The sequence below is a fragment of the Ciconia boyciana genome, chromosome 6 (assembly GCF_034638445.1).
Source record: "Ciconia boyciana chromosome 6, ASM3463844v1, whole genome shotgun sequence".
Classification (NCBI taxonomy): Eukaryota; Metazoa; Chordata; class Aves; order Ciconiiformes; family Ciconiidae; genus Ciconia; species Ciconia boyciana.
The window spans coordinates 30,747,387-30,762,762 of NC_132939.1; the positions used below are offsets into that span (position 1 = coordinate 30,747,387).

Sequence of the window (15,376 nt, forward strand, 5' to 3'; positions counted from 1 at the left end):
GAAGCAAGAACTAACACTTCCTTCTCCGAATCCTGTGGCACTTTCTATTTCTCTTTTGCTTTATAAACTTTAGTGCTGTTCCCTTATATTGTCTGCCCACTGTAGAGCTGTTTTCTGTTCTCTACCTGTTTGTCTTCTCCTCCAACACCTGGAGACTAGTTCATGTTTTCCTGCTTCCTCAGCTCAGGTTCACTTACAGCCATGATGCACTAGACTGCCTGTAGCTTTTGTCAGTGCCCACTCACATGGCTGTGGAGGTGTAGGAAGCAGAGAGCAATAGGAAGGAGAGTTCTGGCTTTGGCCTCCTGCGGCAGGCGCTCAGCGGTGTACGCACAGCTGCAGCTCTCTGCTCTCTAGTGCAACTGGTGTCTGCTGTACTCTGACAGCTGGGCTCGTAACAAAAACATGGTTCCACAGTCCTTGTCTGCACTACTAAAATTGTCTGCTGTTGTTGAGGGTAAGCTTGGCAAAACTGATGCTAAAGGCTGCACATATAGCCGATATTCAAGGCAAGCGACAAGAGTGACAAACGAAAAGACCTGTGACCTGGTTTCTGCCCTAGGAAAAACCCTGCTTTCTTTGGGTTTGTCTAATCAAAACAACAACAAAGAAAGTAGAATTTCCAAAAGTTTGTGTTACAGAGACAGTGGGAGAGTGCCGCTGTTCCTCTTCCTCCTGTGCCTGGTACGTGCTAGCCAGAGCGCAGTGGGTCAGAGGGCTAGAGCCTGGTGAGCGGTCTGTCCATGTGGTAAAGCCAAGCAAGTGCTACACGAGTGAATTACAGTATTCATTTGGTACTCATACAGGTAGACTGTCTAATGTCATTGGACTTCTCTAACAGTGTAAAACTACTGTATCAGCCCTGTGACAGAAGGGAGCCCCAGAAGTGGTGTATAAAGCTTTTTGGACCCTTTGAAGTGGCAAGAAATAAAAATGTGGACAATATGGAGAAAATGTACTGGGCCAGTATGTACTGAGCTGTATGATACTGTTGCTGGCTGTATTTCTCTGCTGTGTTCTACCCTTATGCAACACTTTACACCTGTGCTGTAAGGCTGCTTTAAGATATTTCTTCAGAGTGCTGCTGGTGGACCAAAACACCTGTAACTGACCCTCAGTTTCCACCCTTCCAGGTCCTCTGCCAAACACTCTGTGATCAGATCCAAGAATACAGCGTACCATATTCTCCAAGTTTCACATTCCTTCATCTTCATTTATCTGCTGTATTTGTTATTTTTGCTTTCCCTGAATACAGGGAAATAAGCCTTTGTAATTGAATGGTTTGTTCTTCTTTCTAGAATCACAGCAGCTACACATATTCACAATGCCAGCAGCAGATCCCATGCTATCTTCACCATCCACTACACTCAGGTTAGCTAATAATAATCCAAATTCCTTTTCTCTTCACTCTCAAAAAGCATTCTTCAATGTGTTGTGCATTGTTTACTTATCACTGTTTTGTGCTGTTTGTAATAATCTCGGTAGAAGCTGTTACTTATTTCCTTTGAATCACACTGCAGATGTGTTACACTTTGTACACCGCCTGATGTGTTGAGCGTTTACTGAAGTATTCTTGTTCCTTTATGCAAGCTTACAGTCAGAAGTAATGACAAAGACTCAGTGTAAAAAGAAATGTTTAAAGTTTTAATCAGCCCTTTGAAATGCAATACCCCTTCTAGGATGCTGTGAAAATTATGTGTGAATATGTTTGAAGTTATGTTTTGCCACACTTGTTTAGGATCCTTAATTGAAGTATAGCATTAGTTTAACACCTACCAAAATTTTGTATCTGTCCAGTTTTTCAGATGTGCTCATCTCTTTAGCATTTGGCATCCAGTACTCTCCCAGAGACAATGCACCCTTTCTCCAGAGGAATTATATCCTTCCCTGGCAGGGAAGTCATTCAGTGATCCAATAGACCTTTTCTATCTCACACTTCTAACATCCTGTAATCACAGAACATTTTGGGATATTTTTCAGTAGTTTCACAAAAGACCTTTGGAATACATTAGTGGAAAATAACTCTGCAAGGTCTACAAGAAAGCCTTTCACAGTCGCTAGGCAGTAAAGGTTTTTTTCAAGAGGAAATCAGCATAAGAGGGTAGTTTCCCTGTCGGGTGAGAAAGCTGTTGAGCTAATGGTTTGAACATAGTCAGTGGGTCAAGGTCACAAAGAAAGGCAGTTGGACAGTCATATGTACAACTCAGTTTCAAACAAAAGAGCACATCTATTTTATTTTCATTCATTAATTAAGAGGAATACTCTTCCTTATTTATATTTTTCTCTTCAGGCTATATTGGAGAACAATCTCCCTTCTGAAATTGCAAGCAAGATCAACTTAGTGGACCTTGCGGGCAGGTAATAATATACTGAGGGGCAAAAAGGTAATTTTCTCTGAAGATGCTGGTAGTACTGCCTTAAAAGAGGAAATTTAGTATTTTAAAACTTCATTAAACTAACAATGAGCCTGACTTTTGTGTACTGTAACAAGGAATATTGAGCTAATATTGTCTCTGTCATCTGTTCTTCTGTATTGGGTATTGGTTTTCATTGGGGAAGGGAATTGCTGGGTCCTCAGATCCAATACTGTGCTGTTGCATACAGTTAAGGTAATTCCATTCAACCCTGTGTTCTTATTAAGTGGCTTTTCCAGTTGCTATTGGTGGAATTACCAAATCTGAGCTTGAAAAGAGAGAGAAAAGGAGGAATGTATTCCTCATGGCTGTCTAGCATGGGCGGGAGAAAATAGTCATATCTTACTGCTTATGTTGTTCAAGCTCCAAAAGTTCCTAAGTCTGTGATCTTAGCTATGCATTTCAGTGAGGAACATGTGGTTATGTTGGATGTGACAGAGAACAGAAAGATGGACGTTGTGCTGAAGAGTTATAGAACAGTTGGAGAACAGGACATTTTTCTTTCTCAAGAACATAAATTGCCATGCAATGTTTGAGCAGAGAAAGCAGTATTGAGGGGATATACAGACTTTTGCATTAAGCCAGTCTACCCTTGCAGAGTTGTGAAATGTATGTTGTTGTTTTTTTTTTTAATTCAGAACCACTATGATTGAGTTGCCCAGCTCAGGCTTGAATTTATGTTTTGATGGGTCTTTAACAGTAGTTTGTGCCAATGGCCTTTGCTCATGGTTGTTTGGACTTTCTGAACCAGAGAGCAATGTAAAGTATTCAAAGCTTTTTTTTTTTTTTAATTGCAAAGCTTGCAATTTCTGTTTTCTTGTATGTCAGGAAAATACATAATGTTTTCATATTGATGGTATGTGAATAATTAAGTATTTTTCTTTGGTTTGCATTGTCTTTTCCATGCTTGTGTGCTACAGTGAAAGAGCTGATCCCAGTTACTGTAAAGATCGAATTACCGAAGGTGCCAATATTAACAAGTCATTAGTTACACTTGGAATTGTCATCTCCACTTTAGGTAAGCACAGTAGTTCTTTATATTGAAGGGTGGTAATAAAAGCATAGGACTCGCTCACCATGTGCTGTGTCTTAATGTTTATCTGTATTTACAACAAAAAGCTGAACAGAACAGCTGTGTGGCATCTTCATAAACTGTAATGACATCTAAGAAAATTAAATAGCCATGACAGAAAAAGATAACCCCTTTCCTGAGCTCTGTGGAATTTCTCCTTCAGCACAAAATTCACAGATGTTCAGCAGCTGCCAAAGCATAAACACCATATCAAGCGAAGGGGAGAGCAGTCATGTGGACAGTCCTTCCACAGGCAGCATCAGTGGGACCAGGCGACCGGCTTACATCCCATACCGTGACTCCATCCTCACCTGGCTTCTGAAGGACAGTCTGGGGGGCAACTCCAAGACCATTATGATTGCCAGTGAGTTCGGTTTCTGTTCATTGTTAACATTTTGCACTACGTTACCCCCTTAAAATACATCTCTACTGCAGTGAGAAGACAGCTATATCACTTAGATTCTGTCCTTGCAAAGATTTTAATAAATACTTCATAGGATACTCAAGGAAATGAAAAGGCATGCTGATTGTGCATGAAGTTAAACTTAAGAGTCTTTCCAAGGTCATAGCTTTGATTGGAAGTGATTTATTCGGTTATAAATACAATCTTGAGAAGACATTCTCTGTGAGCTTGATGAAATATCCCTAAGGATATTTTTGGGTTTGTATTTTAAAGAAGCAAGGCTAAAAAAAAATCCACCTTTTTGAAAAGTGATGGGTTAAACTGATTACTTTTTAAAATAGTGTTTCTTTTCTATTTGTTTTCTGTCTGTAGCTATCTCTCCTGCCAGCTCCAGCTACAATGAGACCATGAGTACCTTGAGATATGCTTCAAATGCCAAAAATATTATTAACAAGCCCAGAGTGAATGAGGTGAGGCCTTGAGTTCTGCTTTTCATTCTTGTTCCACATTGTTGTGTGTATTATTTAAGGTTTATTCAGTATATCTGCTCTCTGAGTAAAATTCATACCTCTTTTTCCCATGTTAATGAGAGCTAAATAGGAGCCTGGATATTATAGAAATAATTTCCTTGATCCCCTGCAGCTTAAACCATTTAGAATTTCACACCTGTTTTACATTCTTCATCTCTGTCCATTGAGTTTCAATCCTCCTTCTCTTTAAATTGTTATGACATGTATGTTTACCTGTGTCTTTATCATAAATATTGGCAGAGATACAGATCTGTTAGGATCATTTGTTACTATTTAACCTGTTAGTAGAAGTGCATAACCCTTGCAGCCCTTCCTTTTGGCATGTTAAATGAACTCTGTTAAGGTTGCAAAGTCAAGAATTCAAAAGTTAATATGCCAGGCCTAAGGTAGCCTATGTAGTCTCAATTTGTCTTCTTTTCAGTACACAAAATGATGAAGCCTTTAAATACATGGGAACAATTTTTGCCACAGAACCCCAGCTTCATTCATTGCACAAAATAGGCCTGTTCCAGGTATGAACTCTGACTGTATGGCAGATTCATCTGTTCAATTGTGCAGGGGTCCTTCACAGGCTGCACAAGTTAAAAGTGGCAGGGTATTAAGGGGAGAGTGTGATGCTGGCTTGGAGGACCGGATTCTATCGCTACCCTTGCTACAGCATTCTTGTTCAGTGCTAGTCCAGATGCCTAAAGCAAACTTTCAATGTGTGCTTGTTCCTCGTTTTCCACTCTTACCCCCAGTCCACATTAATCAAATGGGAAAAACGTAAGCTATCCCAATCAAAGACATGCTGTTAAAACAGACTGATTAGCAGTTGTGGAGGTTTTAGATAGTATAGTGATGAGAACTGGCATAAAAAAAATCCATGGGGAAATGCATAATTCTGTCTGTCTTCAAAGCAAAATTCAAATAGCACATAATAATCAAGATCTACAATCACACATGCTAGAAATATAAAACTCTTGAATTGCTGCTCTTCACCTGGCATTCTGCATGAGGCTGCCATCCTACAGTGATCACGTAACTTAAGGACTGAATCACAGTGTATCCATTTAAGGGGACTGAATTAAAGTTTCAAAAAAAGTCTTGATTCCAGCATTTCCTAATCTTAGAGCAGTTGACTTTACAACTTTAGTAATGTTCTTTTGTGATTTGGCCTGGGTGTATCAAGATTTTATCTGTAGATAAAAGGGTAGAATCTTAGAGATGTACTTCATTTATTTGCTTTCCTAATGATACTCTGTTAAATCTTGCACAGAAGGAAACCCTTCTAATCCAAGGTTTCCCAAATTTAATTTGCATCTGTATTACCAGTGCCTACAACTAGTTTTTAGACATCACTAGTGCAGCAATAGTGTGTTTGGTTGTGGCAGCAGCAGTTCTCAACTCTGTGACAGGCCACAGGCAAGTAAACACAGTCCTCCTGGGTTAGCCTCTTGTTACACACAGCCTCTTGGCCTCCCAACTTGCGTGCCCATCACTCTTGCACAGCCCATGCTAGACCCTTAACTCCGTCCCTTCAGCTAGCTGCCTTCTTCCCCTCATTGCAAATTGACCTGAGCCAAAGTGTCACTGACAGTCCAGGGAAAGTTGACTCTTGACTCAAGAGTTTCCCTGAACTGTCTGCCAAAAGCTGGTTTCCAGAAACTGCCCGTGCAGAGATGCTTACTCTGAAAGTGAGATAAATGCCTCCACATAAGCAGGCAGGAAATGCTTTGTGTATCAGCTGCAAGGGCTTTTAATACTATGGTTGGTGACATTCTGACTTAGTCTCCTCTAGCCTGATTTTCTTCCCTGCATGACAGAAATAAAAGTATTTTTCTGACCTGATGGGACTATTTTGAAGGTCAATCCATAAAAGTAGTGATGTATCCAGCTATTGTCATGATGGGAACAAGTACTATGGTTAGGTCTGTGTTCAGAAAAGGGAACAAAGTTTATGAGAAAAGAGAACCTATCAAAGATGGGAACTACCTGCCCCTAGGCAGTACCTCCCAGGGGCCTGGCAGTGTGGAGCAAGGACTATTGCTGTGAGTGTGCCTGTTCTCTCCTCCTGGCTCTTGGAACAGCTCTGAATTGATTTCTTTAGCTAGAATTTTTTAAAGAATGATTTTTCCAACATCTGTGTCTCAATGTTTCAGGATGCAAATGTAAAACTGATCAGAGAACTGCGAGAAGAAATTGATAGGTTGAAAACTATGCTGATGAGCTTTGAACTGGTACGTAGGAACACTTCCCAACTGGAAGCTCTGAGCTTCCCAACTGGTGCTTTAGGTAGCTACAGTAGCTTACTTTCGTCTTATCTGTTTATCTTTCCACGTTTATTGTAACTGGAGGGAAGTTAAACTGTTCTCTGAGTTATTTCACGATAATTATAAGGCTAACCACATTTCTGTCATTTCTTCTTTTTCTGGCATACGTTGATAATCCTGAAGTATAAGCAGTTGTGTAATGATTAGGAAGGATTTCCTTGCCTGTCTTTCATGGAGTCGGATGGTTTTGCTGTCCAGAAATACCATGAAATAGAAATATTTTATTTGTAAGGATATGGAAGCACCAAGGCAGTACAAAATATTCATCATTGATGTAATTTCCCTGCCAGACTTGTTACAATCCACTTTCCCAAGAAAGTGAACTAGTAGACCTCAACAGTATTTTGGAGGTTTCACCCTGCCTGCACACCTTGTCCCCCAAAAGAAGTTGTGAACACCTGTGAGCCCTCACAATACAGCTGACACTCTCTGTGTTTTTCTCCTTTGAAATAATAATAGTGTCTTGGTTTTCCATGCCATGGAGAGCATGTTTTGGTAGAGACTGGAAGTACAGTCCAGGATTTACATATAAGTAGCTCTCTGTTAATGCTCTTTCACCAGTTCTTCACAGAAACTTGCATGCAATAGCTAGAGAGGTGTAGGCTAGATACTAGAAGGCAGCATCAAATGCCTGTGTATTTTGTCTTTCCTTCTCCTGAGTTCATCTCCTTGAAATCCTGGAGAGTGAAAGAACATGCCTGCCAGTTGTGAATAAGGAAACTAACATGTAGATCTTGGTGGCTGTTGTTTGTACAGAGAAATTTCAGTCCTTCTTGGAGCGATGACAGGGATGGAAATCTGACTGAGCTGGTTCTTCAGAATGAAATGAAGGTGTGTATGATCTATTTGATGCTGTAACTCTCTCTTGTTTCACTGGGCCAGGGGGGATAGCATTGCCATAGTTCTGAAACCACAGTGACAATGTTGTTGTCCTAATCCTTTCCTGTTTGCTCTGAATATGCAGGAAACTGCCATCCTTAATGCATGTTGGGTGCTCTCTACCAATTTGTGATGAATGTCTCGTGTCCTTAATGGGATACTGTCCTTTGCCTATCACTAAGTCTGCACAATCTACTCCTTGTTTGAAAGCCATCTCAATATATCACAGTAATTCATTATACAGAGCCTCTCTCTTCTAAGATTAAACTCCTCCAATTTATTCAAAGGAAATTATTGTGCAGTCACCAAATTACTAAGAAGATTTGATCATTGGTGACCTGGAAAGGTTTTGGAGATCTTAAGTTTTGCTTAAAGACAGGCAAAATAACTAGTTATCATGATGGTATCTTTCTGACATTTTGGGAATAAGACTCCAATAAACCTGCTTCACTAGGTGGTAGTACAGTTTTTACCCGATTTTTTTTGTTGCCACAGAAATGTATTGCAATTAGAAATATGCCTGCATTGCAACTGGTGAAAGAATTTTGCATCCAGTAACTGGAAAAAATTGCTGTTCTTTCTGAAGAAATTTATGTATGAGAAAAATTAACCTGCTTAGTAAGTGAAACAGTTTACTCTCCTATTCTTTAAGATTGAGCAATTGACCAAAGACTGGACAAGTAAGTGGACAGACAGGAAGGCCATCATGGAAGAATACAGTGTGGACATCAACAAAGAAAAAGCTGGAGTAACAATAGATTCTAGTTTACCTCATCTAATGGCCATGGATGATGATATCCTCAGCACAGGAGTGGTGCTGTATCATCTCAGGGTAAGATATTGTCACTTGTCTTATTTTTCCCTTGAATTTGAATACACTTGTTTTCTTTGGAAATGGAGAGTGGTTAAGGTGGTTACAACAACAAGTGGTTACAACAACAGCTATCAAAAAGTAAAGGCCACAGCCCACAAGACACAGATAACGGGGAAAAAAGCAGAAAAGGATACATTAAAATGGAGGAGGAGAAGAATTCATATATGGAATAATAAGATGACCTCTTATGAATGCGTGTGCAAACTATTTGATAATGTATCATAAGCAAAGCAAAATACTCAAATTAGGCATTATTAGTTTGTCCACAAAGCATGAGGACAGGTGCGTGTGCATGCGTGTGTAAATATGAAGGATGGTGCTTCAAGTATACCAGACATAGTGGTCCACGTTTTCCTAGGTACTTGTATACTTGAGACTGGAATACTTGTAATGTGTAGATCAAAGATAAAAGTAAGCTTGAACAAGCACAAGCTCACTTTGGCAATGACTTCTATATATTGCTCTTTTAACCCTACCAGGCCTGTCAAATAGATTCCAGATGTGTAGCTTGAATGGTAATTACTTGTGATCCCACTTGAGTGGCTATTTTCCAGGATCAGGTAGAAATCTTGGCCTCATAGATATTGTTTTGCTGTGTAGCTTCTCATTTAAGGCAAGGTTTTCACCAAGAAACTTCCATAACATTGTATGTATATTACTCCACATTGTGGCTTATGATGTGTATGGCTAGGTCAAATAGTTTTAGGGGATTTTTTTTTTTAATAAGTCAGTGCTAAGTTGGACTTTAACTTTTGAATGTTGTTTAAATGAATGGAAATCACTGAAATATTGATGCTGTTTAACATAAAAGGAATGATGGGTGGGCATCCTACAGAGGTGCACTCATTAGCTAAAAATGAGTTAAATATGGTTGAACACCATGTATCCGTCTACTAATATCTTAATCCAAATCTAGGTTTTGTGCTACTTGATATAGTTTAGGGACACAGGATTTTTTTTTCCTATTAAAAAGCTACAACAAATACTTGAAACAGAAATCATGCTGTTCTTTATCACGTTGAATGAGAAACCTTACTGATTTTTCTCATGCTAGGACAAAGAAATTGTACCAGGTAATAATTAGGGACCAATTAATAATGTCCAGTGCTGATCAACATGCAACTTGAACTACTCAATCATACATTAACGTTAAATACTTATTAAAAGTAATTGCTAATACTTAAATGTTTTTCCATTATGTGCCATTTTGGAAACAGCAAATATTAATAACATACTAATTTTGACAACACCTAAAGTTTTGTCACCCAAAATGTCACTAAAGTTGTCACCCAAAATGAGTGACAACACTCATTTTAATGGAGAAACCGACTTTGAAGGGTCACCTGAAGTCATTAATGTCTCTCTGTCACACTAACTTCTTTGTCCCCTCTTTCTTTGCTCCTAGATGCTGCCTTTTCTTTTCTTTGCACTTTGCATCTTTTAGACTCTGGTGTCTATTACCTTCATCTGAACAGCAAGAAGGTAAAACATTAATGGTTCCTTACATATTAGGGCTTCGGCACATAACAGTACTTTACGTTGTACTTCTAGAGAGAGGCCATGGCAGCAGTTTTCAGATCATGGAGAATAAACATTGTGTTACTCTTTTAGTCTCTTGATATTCCATAGTATTAATTGCACTAATCAATGCTATGCCTATGCTTAAAGAACCGTTCTTTCTTAGGTTCTGTTCTTTTTTTCTGTCTTTCATTAACAAAAATATGTTTTCCCTATAATTTAAGTGACCTTTTTGCATAGCTTAAAAATATGGGATATGTTTATATTGTTTTAGAAAAAGATGTACTTCACAAACTTTTTTGAAAGTTGGAGTACTCCCAAAACTGAAGAGGGAAAGCAATCTCACTCTTTATGGTTCTATAATGTGCCTTGGGAATTCTACCCTTAGTTAGGAAACACTGCCAGAAGAGGGTAACAATGTAAAAGCACTTCTACAGATCTGAAGATGTACCTCCGTATGTTAAGGTGAAGTTGTGCAGTCATTTCACCTGAATTGTCTGTCTTTCACTTTTTCAGGTAGAATACTCAATATTAAATTAGGAAAGAGTATAAATATTTAAATTATTACCTCAGTAATAGCATTGGAAAAAATGAAATCATCAGGGGCCTGGGTTATGGCTATTTTTGTTTTGTTTTCTTCTTTAAGTTGAGTTAGTTTGCTTGTATCATATTTGTACCCTTGTTCTCAGCTGCAATTTTTAGTTGTACTTAAATTCACCCAGAATCACTCCACTAACTGGGATACTATTGTGCATTTCATGAGCCAATACTGCTGTAATATACTTTTCTGAATTAAATTGTATTACCAGAGAGTTATTTCAGCACATTGGAAAAAAAAGTTTCTTTTGGCATTACAATAACTATTTCTTTGTTTAGTCAAGAAGATAGCTGATAAAGAGGTCTTTTAGGAGTTGGTTTACTTCTCTTTGTATAAAATACATGTTGCTAACTCACTTGATTGTGTGAGGTGAGTCAAAGGCCATATGGATCATAAGTTTTCTACAAGTTGTGGCCAGGCCAGGTGGATATTTTGTGGTTGAGTCCACTGAACGTTAAGCTGACATGTAACTTGGTAATTACTCCAAAGCAGGGGCACTGGGCACAATCCAGCTTTCAGCCTCTTCAGCAAGAGAGTCTCAGCAGGGCTTGTAGTAGAGGGCTCTGTTAGTTGGTTCAGATAGCTGAGCTCTGTGAGGAACTGAATAATAATCATTCCCTTTTCCTCCAATGCACAAAACCACTGTGGTTTACCCATAATCACCCATAACTGCCTCATCTTACAGTAATGCATAGCTTCCCTTTTCCCAGTCTTCAGGCTTCTGATTACTACTTCTTGCTTCATCTTTAAATCTAGGTTATAATATGCTTGGAGCAGAAAGCATATTCAATTTATTCTGATTAGAATACAAAAATCAAGTAGTTTAATGACCATAATTAATTTTAATATGACTGAAAGAGTTGCCACTAAAGTCGTTTCAGAGCGCATTCACTAATTAGTTTACAATAATCAAGTATAGTGTCTCTTCAGAGCTGGGAAATGATCTTGCTTTGTTTTCCTAAGGAAAAAGATAGAACCAGTAATGGAACATACTAGACAGGTGGTAAATTAATTGCTTTTTTTGGTAGTTTTTTCTCATAGTATTGACTAAATGACTCTGTTTCATTGATATTTGCACTGTACCATAAAAGTACTCGCCCTTCCATCACTGGCCCATAATATGGTTTGTGTCTGCTTGTTCTGGAGACTTTTGTTCCTAGGAAGTTCTTTTCTTTTAAGTTATTGAATCTTCAAGTTTGGGAACTTGTCCATATACCATAATCACCAAGAAGACTTTTTATAAATGTCATTTAAGTTTAGGAGAAAAGTTATCCTTTAGTAGTTAGTTTGAAGAATTCATAATCTATGACAAAGTTCTCTTACAAAATAGGAATTCTGTTACTTTTATATCTGAAAAGCGTAGTTAACTGAATAATAATTTTGCAGCTTCTTTCTTCCTGCATGGATATTTATAAAAAGAACTATCATTTCTGCAAACAACAAGTCTCACTGTAAAAATTCAAAGCACCAAACTTGTTCATATTCAAAATATTTGTCTAAAGCACAGTGCAAAAATCATCCACTGAGGGTTACTTCATCTACTGGAGTCGTAATAGGAGAAGCTGACATAGCTGCAGGATAAGAAGTAATTGCATCGCTATGGGGAACAGCAGGCTGAACTATTACAAAGAAGTAGATAGAGTTTGCTCTAAACAATTTAGTCATTCAGAGGTGATTTATTTCAGGTATTTGCTAAGATGCTGTACCAAAGCTTTTTAAATTATTATATATAATCCACTTTCAGTAACTGACTTTTAAATTAGTTATTTTCTTGTTTTAGGAAGGAACAACCAAAATTGGAAGAAGTGATTCGGACCAAGATCAAGACATTGGTAAGAGAATGATATTACAAATTATTTTATGATACGGTCATGTCAAACCAAGAGGTTTACATTTGTCATGTGTAATAGCTAGGTAATGTTTCTATTTAGCTTTCTTTATAGAAGAAGGTAGTAGAAGAGAATAATCATTTAAGTTGGCTAAAATATTTCAGTTAGTTTTTGTTTTTGTTTAAGAGGTCAAAAAGCCAATGGTCTTGACCTAATTGAGATCTCTTCGGAATTTTCTTCACACTTGTGAAATGCTACACTAGAGTTTAAAAATATCTTCATCCAACATCCAAATCTTGGTATGTTCTATCCTAAACTAGTGGCACAAGTGATCATGAGACACTGAAAATGCTTTTCAACTCTACTTGGGCAGAGTATTTTAGATATAAAATCCAAATGATTCAGAATATTTTTATTTAATTTCATTTCTGCTCTTAATTTTAACAATCTCAAGAGCTACAAATTATCATAGAGAGTTGAAACTTTATACTGAAATTTGACACTTTGTGGAATCTCAGCTTTGCTTAGTTCTGCAAAGTTTGGTTAAGTTTGATTATTTTCTGCTAGTAGGTTAGTAAAATATAAGCAATAAACACCATAATAGCAATAAGAAAATTCAGCACAACAGACGAATTTGCACGTCAGCTCACAAATCAGAAAGCAGTATATAGTTTTCCAGAACCAGAAATACTTTAAAAGAGCAATCTCACTATTTTGAGTCAAGTAAGTTTTTTCTGTGATTGGGTACTTGGCTAGCAATCAAAGATGACAATTTAATCTCCTTGTTCTGCACGTGACATAGTATGTGAAGTATGAAGTACGCAGTCATAGCGTCAAACAGTGCATGGTACTTCATTCTGAGGAAAATAGTGCAAACCCAGCCCCTTCAACAGGTGAGATAAAACAAATCTATACGTTGTAGTTTTGCAGGGACAGTGGATTGAAAGGGATCATTGTACGATAGACAACAACTGTGGGATTGTGACACTGCGACCAGTTCAGGGTGCGCACTGCACTGTGAATGGATGTGAAGTCACTGGATCATGTCGTCTGTCACAAGGTAAGGCTTGCTTTTTCTGTGAATGCTGCATTATAATCAACTTACCTCTGGAGTTTAGAGACAAGGATTTATGGAACTCATGCAGATCTGAGAAATACATCTCTCAGTCTCCTACTGCTGACTAGCACCACGAGGTTTGATCCATGGCTAGAGCTTCCAGACTGGGACAAATAAATTAAGTACCCCACAGAAAGTAAAATGAAGACATAGGTGACAATATTAAGACCCCTTTTGGCAGCAGTAGTCTGTAGCCTTCTGAAAAGGGAAGACCTGTAGTCAGAGGCACTGTTGTGGAAAGTAGGGGAGACTGGCTCTAAGCCAGGTGACCACTGGCGGGGTTTTTTGGCAATTATGTAATATGGTTGAAATGACCTTCAATTTTTTCACAGTGTGTTTAGGTGGAGGGTACTAGCCACTGAGTCATAGGCTATGGTGAATGAGCTCAGATGAAATGGATCGGGCTCCCATATTTTCAGGTTGTTTAAAATAAAAAAAACAATCCAGTTTCTGGGAACTTGCAGTGAACTGGATTCTTAAAAAGATAGTGTAAAACCGAGTTTCCAGCAGTGGGTTGGTTTTTAATATGAAGTCATGCTGGTCTTTAATATGAACAGGCAATTTACTGTTATGTTAATTTTGCAGAGATCTCCAAGATTAGTTTGCTTGGATGCTGTCATTAGAGAATGATAACTCTGCTGTTCCATAGTGGCAAATTTTAAAATTAGTTCTCTGCTCTGTGATGGTCAGAAAGCTGTGGGTCAGAATATATATATTTTTTTTTAACATACTATTCTGTAGTAGTTTGTATATGCTGTAGTCTGTATACTGGAGTTAAGAAACTGCTAACATTCTAGGGACCAACTGTTTGATGAATTATGTCTCTGTAGATTTCTAATTAATTTTTGTTCACAGGGGCCCTTGTTGTCCTTGGCAAGTCTCATAAGTTTAGATTCAATCACCCAGCAGAAGCTGCTATCTTAAGACAAAGAAGATCAGTAAGTTCTAAAACTGTATTTTTCTCTCCTAATTCTTCATTGATTTTCCTAATTATTTTCCCTCTTAAAAGCAAGCCTGATATAGATAATATTTCTTCTCATCATCGTATTCACTGGCTTCATTTCCTCCATCTAATGGTCTGTAATGACACTAAACCTTTTGTGGGAAGACACTAGTGCTTCTTTTAGATGTGCTTAGCAAAAGATGATGCAGATCCCTTGAATAATTTAGTGTTTCCTATTTCTAGTCATGACTACAGTAGGACTGAAACAGAAAGGCAGAATGCCACGGTGAAAAGACCAATTAAAAATCTTTCCACAGTTGATAATTTGCTGAATTATCTCCTTTATCATTTCACCATCCTGAATGAGGTATACTAGAAGAAATGGAAAATTTATAGGATTAAGTGCTTGAGTATTGTTGACTCTGAAAGCACCTAATTGTTACATACATGAGAAATAGATAAAATGTTTCTTGGTATGTTAATTTCAGGAACTAACTACTGCAACATATTATTTGGTCAGCTAGTTCAATAATGTTTCAAAAAAATTAGATAGTTCTTAAAATGACTGGTATATATAACTAAAAAAACCTAACTTAAAGAATGTAAATTTTCTGGTTTAGGACATAACCATATTACCAACCGATATTGGCGAGAATCTACCTTTTAAAATGGATTTTCATATAGTAACATTTTATACTTTCCGCTCAACTGTCCTTTTGTACTCACTTCTGTAGTTGAGATAAAAGGCTTAACTTCCATTTGTTTTCATTCTTAATTTCTTGATTAATGAAACATGTAGTACATTAAAACAGAGCTACAAGAAGAGGTGTACTCAGTAACAAATACTTAGCAATTTTGCAAATTATCAAAGACTAAGCAGAAGTGTA

General features: G+C 37.8%; 1 protein-coding gene across 1 annotated transcript in view; it reads left to right on the plus strand.

Annotated features, from left to right (window-relative positions):
* STARD9 (StAR related lipid transfer domain containing 9) overlaps positions 1-15,376 on the plus strand; it is a 118,079-nt gene that overhangs the window by 64,839 nt on the left and 37,864 nt on the right. Inside the window, exons 9-19 of the mRNA XM_072864248.1 lie at positions 1,299-1,371; positions 2,291-2,358; positions 3,335-3,432; positions 3,650-3,850; positions 4,262-4,359; positions 6,561-6,638; positions 7,488-7,562; positions 8,263-8,442; positions 12,381-12,432; positions 13,352-13,489; positions 14,402-14,484. Of these exons, the coding sequence (XP_072720349.1) occupies positions 1,299-1,371; positions 2,291-2,358; positions 3,335-3,432; positions 3,650-3,850; positions 4,262-4,359; positions 6,561-6,638; positions 7,488-7,562; positions 8,263-8,442; positions 12,381-12,432; positions 13,352-13,489; positions 14,402-14,484 (1,144 nt within the window). The remainder of the gene's footprint in view (positions 1-1,298; positions 1,372-2,290; positions 2,359-3,334; positions 3,433-3,649; positions 3,851-4,261; positions 4,360-6,560; positions 6,639-7,487; positions 7,563-8,262; positions 8,443-12,380; positions 12,433-13,351; positions 13,490-14,401; positions 14,485-15,376) is intronic.